The sequence below is a fragment of the Octopus bimaculoides genome, chromosome 5, assembly GCF_001194135.2.
Source record: "Octopus bimaculoides isolate UCB-OBI-ISO-001 chromosome 5, ASM119413v2, whole genome shotgun sequence".
Taxonomy (NCBI): Eukaryota; Metazoa; Mollusca; class Cephalopoda; order Octopoda; family Octopodidae; genus Octopus; species Octopus bimaculoides.
The window spans coordinates 25,853,115-25,858,495 of NC_068985.1; the positions used below are offsets into that span (position 1 = coordinate 25,853,115).

General features: G+C 41.1%; 1 protein-coding gene across 1 annotated transcript in view; it reads left to right on the plus strand.

Annotated features, from left to right (window-relative positions):
• LOC106874950 (DNA-dependent protein kinase catalytic subunit) overlaps positions 1 to 5,381 on the plus strand; it is a 185,220-nt gene that overhangs the window by 30,997 nt on the left and 148,842 nt on the right. The window contains exons 10-11 of the mRNA XM_052968027.1: positions 1,891 to 1,944; positions 3,483 to 3,578. Coding sequence (XP_052823987.1) covers positions 1,891 to 1,944; positions 3,483 to 3,578 — 150 coding nt within the window. The remainder of the gene's footprint in view (positions 1 to 1,890; positions 1,945 to 3,482; positions 3,579 to 5,381) is intronic.

Genomic DNA, 5,381 nt, shown 5'->3' on the forward strand with positions numbered 1-5,381 from the left:
GTGCCACCCGCACAAGAGCCAGTCCAGGGGCACTGGCAACGATCTTACTTGGCTTGCCGGGTCTTCTCACGCACAGCACATTTCCAAAGGTCTCGGTCAGTAGTCATCGCCTCGGTGAGGCCCAATGTACGAAGGTCTTGCCTCACCACCTGAGCCCAGGTCTTCCTGGGCCTACCTCTTCCACGGGTTCCCTCAACTGTTAGGGTGTGGCACTTTTTCACGCAGCTATCCTCATCCATTCTCACCACATGTCCATACCAGCGCAATCGTCTCTCTTGCACACCACAACTGATGCTTCTAATGTTCAGCTTTTATATATATATATATATATATACACACCGCTGGATGTGTAATGTCAGTGTGTATACATGACAGAGTGTAAGCACCTTGAGAGAAAATTTGGACATAAGAAGCATCATATGTGGTGTGCAAGAGAGATGAATGCACTGGTATGGTCATGTGATGTGTATGGATGAGGACAGCTGTGTGAAAAAGTGTCACACCCTAGCAGTAGAGGAAACCTGTGGAAGAGATAGACTCAGGAAAACCTGGGATGAAGTGATGAAGCAAGACCTTCAAACGTTGGGCCTCACCGAGGCGATGACAAGTGACCAAGACGTTTGGAGATATGCTGTGCTTGAGAAGACCTGGCAAGCTAAGTGACACCGTAACCATAGCCTATTCCAGTGCAGCATAATCAGCCCATTGAAGAGTACCCTTCAATCATTGGGCAATAAACTGCACTAAGCAAAGACCTGTTGAGGCAAGTGAAGTCATGGCCAATGACAGTACTGCCTGATTAGCACCCATGCCGGTTGCACATAAAAAGCACCATTCGAGCGTGATCGTTGCCAGTGCCGCCTGACTGGCTCCTGTACGCATGGCATGTAAAAAGCACCATTCAAGCATGGTCATTGCTAGTGTCGCCTGACTGGCTCCCATGCCAGTGGTACGTAAAAAGCAGCATTCAAGCATGGTTGATGCCATTACCACCTGAAACTTTGCTATAGAAACTTTGCCAGATTGGATTGGAGCCTGGTGCAGTCTTCTGGCTTGCCAGCCTTCAGTCAAACCGTCCAACCCCTGTCAGCATGGAAACTGGACGTTAAACGACGATGACGATGATAGTATATATATATATATATATATATATATATATCATCATCATCATCATCATCATCATCATCATCATCGTTTAACGTCCGCTTTCCATGCTAGCATGGGTTGGACGATTTGACTGAGGACTGGTGAAACCGGATGGCAACACCAGGCTCCAATATAAATTTGGCAGAGTTTCTACAGTTGGATGCCCTTCCTAACGCCAACCACTCAGAGAGTGTAGTAGGTGCTTTTACGTGTCACCTGCACGAGGGATGTGGGTTTTTTTAAATAACTTACCGTATTCCTGAAATATAAAGCTAATATCTACAACAATCTGTTAGTGAGTTGAATTCACATTGCTTAAAATCACCAAGAATAATATCATCATCATCATCTCTCTAAGATTCACAAGGATAGTATTCCATTAAGACCTATAGAGAGTGATAGCGGTTCGGCATATCATCCACTGAGCTGCTTCCTTGTGGATATAATCAGCCCAGTAGCAGTCCATATAGTCAGTCCATTAGCAGGTAAGTCAACATCATATGTGAAGAATTCTACCCACTTCACAGATCCAACCAGATGGTAAGAGTTATGGGCACTTATCTAAAAGATCATGCTAGTATACCAATAAGAAATTTAATGAAAATGTTGACCTTCTGAATAGAAACTACCTACTTCAGAGTAGATACTGAAATGTATTGTTAGGACAATATCACTTAGAATACGGAATGTTCATTATTCAGTTTTCAAACTGATTGTATTTATTTTTCATTCTATATATTTCAGATTTCACAAGCAATTGTTGAAGACGCAGATGCTCCTCAAAGGAATATGTTTGAGGTAAACTCCTACTTAGTCATTCTATCCTATAGTTTTTTACTATATCACAAAGTCTGACTCACTCTCATTCCATATTGACTTGTTGCTCTTTGTTGTTAACTCTCACACTTTGTAATTCAACAATAAATCAATCAGGCAGATTTCTTTTTACAATAGTCTTGAAGTGGAGGATAAACAACTAGCTTTCCTAACTTTGACCATCCCATCTTATCTTCCAACAGTATTTCCAGGACTATTATTATCCATTGTCATTCCTTTTTTACAATGGTAAAGTGTAATTTGAGAGGAATTTAACTGCTGTTTTAGCATGTTAAGCAACCACATTGAAGCTCCATTGGTAGTTTTTATTTTCTGAGCTAGTAATGTTGATCTAAGTTCTTAATTGATGACAGAACTACTGAGAAAACAGCTTAAAATGACAAAGTTTGGTTGTTTTATTATCATCATCATTTTATGTTTGTTTTTTCTTTGTTGTCATGTTTTTTGTTAATGAATTAATCTGGAAGAAGGATTTGTACCCATGAACATTGCAGGTGAAAAAATCCATTGAAGGAATGGAAATTCCAAAGGGCTGATGCTCTGTTCATATTGGAGCTTCCAACATGAATGCTAGGCAGCACAGCATGTCATTTCCAAATTTCTGGCTGAGAGAATTGTGTCATGGTGGTTTTTTTCTCACAGATGGTGCCCAACTGACCCTACCATATTGTGTAGTCAACAAAATCAAAAACAATGCACATGGGTGAAATTAGAAACGCTAAGTAGATAACTAGCTCACTTTGTGATCATGAGTGCACCAAACCTCGTGTGCATCTGCTCATACTTTTACGGTTGTTTGTATGAGCGAGTGTACTCACACTATGCAGCTTGCCCAAGGGCGTTTATACATCCATATCTGTTAACGGTTATTTTTAATACTTCTCTCGCTGGATTGCATGTTTGTTTCTCTTTTTGCTATCTGTGATTTTATTTTTGATCTATATAAATGAAGATATTTCCTTCATCTGGCTGCTTTTCTTTCTACAAAATGGGAAGTTACATTGCGGATCAGTTATTTTAACAAGTTATATTTATTTATCACCCGAGATACATCTGCACCGCTGGATGCTCCTGAACCAGTTGTTGAGTGTCCTACCAATGAGAAATCAATGCTAGATGTGTCGAAACAATTGTCGGGATTAATAATAAATTCTCATATATTCCATTTTCCATCTTTCATTTACCATATCATCATCATCGTTTAACGTCCGCTTTCCATCCTAGCATGGGTTGGACGATTTGACTGAGGACTGGTGAACCAGATGGCTGCACCAGGTTCCAATCTCATCTGGCAGTGTTTCTACAGCTGGATGCCCTTCCTAACGCCAACCACTCCGAGATATATATATATATATACATATATATATATATATATACATATATATATATATGACTACTTGCATTAATAATGCTGTTAAAATAAACAAAAATTACAATTTCTTGTTTGCACCTCCCTTTTAAATCTCAAATCATCTCATATTTCTATTTATTTATTTCAGTTCTTTCTCAAGAAGTCAAATGATATGATAAAAAATAAAGATTCTACAAAGAAAGAAATTGAGGTAGCCATTAAATGCTTTGGCTTACTAGCTGGTGTAAGTATTTTTTTTACATTTCAATTCTTTATATCTATCTTTGTAAATATATTGAATAAGTATTCTACGAGCCAATTTAAATTGTCAGTATCAATAATAATAATATCAAAAATAATAACTTATAATCCCAATCTCACTATCCACCCATTACAGAGAAACTTTCTAATAATTTCAATCTAAACTACTTGCATCAGTTGGTAGCTGTCAGGACACTACATCTTTCAAAACTTCCATGCTTCCAGAGATTTGCCAACAGTACACTGAATGCCCTACTTCCCGCCTTTTTTAATGACTCATTCACTTCCTGTGCATTATTCTATGTACCATTCATGCACTTTTGATTTCTTTTTCTGGTGAGTTGTAGTGCTCCTGACCACTGTATACAATAAGCAGGAAGGCAGACAAATCATAAATCCCTTCAGATAGATGACCCTTCTTAATCTGTAGAAAAGGCATAGGTAGAAACTCCATAAGGTGTACATGGTGTAAGCTATGGGCACATTAGAGGTGCAGCAATATCAGAGGAAAGTTAACTGGGAAGATAGTTTTTGTGGCAGATGCACAGGCAATAAACACTGAAAATGTGCAGAAAACAGATTCCATCACATGCCAGGAGGTAAAAATAGAAGTTGTTGAAAGCTTCCATTATCTAGGTGACCAAGTCAGTAGTAGGGGTGGATGCTCTGAGAGCGTAGCTGCTAGAATAAGAATAGGCTGGGCAAAGTTCAGGGAGCTCCTACCACTGCTGGAAATAAAGGGCCTCTCACTCAGAGTGAAAGGTAGACTGCATGACGCATGTGTGCAAACAGTCATGCTACATGGCAGTGAAACATGGGCTGTGACTGCTGAGGACATGCGTAGGTTTGAAAGAAATGAAACTAGTATGCTCCACTAGGTGTGTAATGTCAGTGTGCATGCACAACAGAGTGTAAGCGCCCTGAGGGAAAAGTTGGACATAAGAAGCATCAGATGTGGTGTGCAAGAGAGATGACTGCACTAGTATGGTCATGTGTTGTGTATGGATGAGGACAGCTGTGTGAAGAAGTGTCACACTCTAACTGGAGGAAACCTGTGGAAGAGGTAGACCCAGGAAGACCTGGGATGAGGTGGTGAAACACGACCTTCAAACGTTGGGCCTCGCAGAGGCAATGACAACTGACTGAGACCTTTGAAGATATGCTGTGCTTGAGAAGACCCAGCAAGCCAAGTGAGACTGTGGCCATTGCCAGTGTTGCATAACCAGCCCATTTATGAGTGCCCTTCAATCGCCAGGCAATATGCTGTGCTTGAGAAGACTTGACTCAAGTGTAATCATTATCATGGCCGATGCCAGTACAGCCTGACACTCTCCCATGCCATTGGCATGTAAAAAGCACCATTCAAGCATAGTCACTGCCAGTGCCACCGGACTGGCTCAAATAACACTGACATCTCATTTTAACAGATCATCATCATCATCATCATCATCATCATCATCATCATCATCGTTTAACGTCCGCTTTCCATGCTAGCATGGGTTGGACGATTTGACTGAGGACTGGTGAAACCAGATGGCAACACCAGGCTCCAATCTAATTTGGCAGAGTTTCTACAGCTGGATGCCCTTCCTAACGCCAACCACTCAGAGAGTGTAGTGGGTGCTTTTACGTGTCACCCGCACGAGGGCCAGTCAGACGGTACTGGCAACGGCCATGCTCAAAATGGTGTCTTTTATGTGCCACCCGCACAAGAGCCAGTCCAGGGGCACTGGCAACGATTTCGCTCGAAAATCCTATGAAGGCCAGTCAGGCGGTACTGGCAACG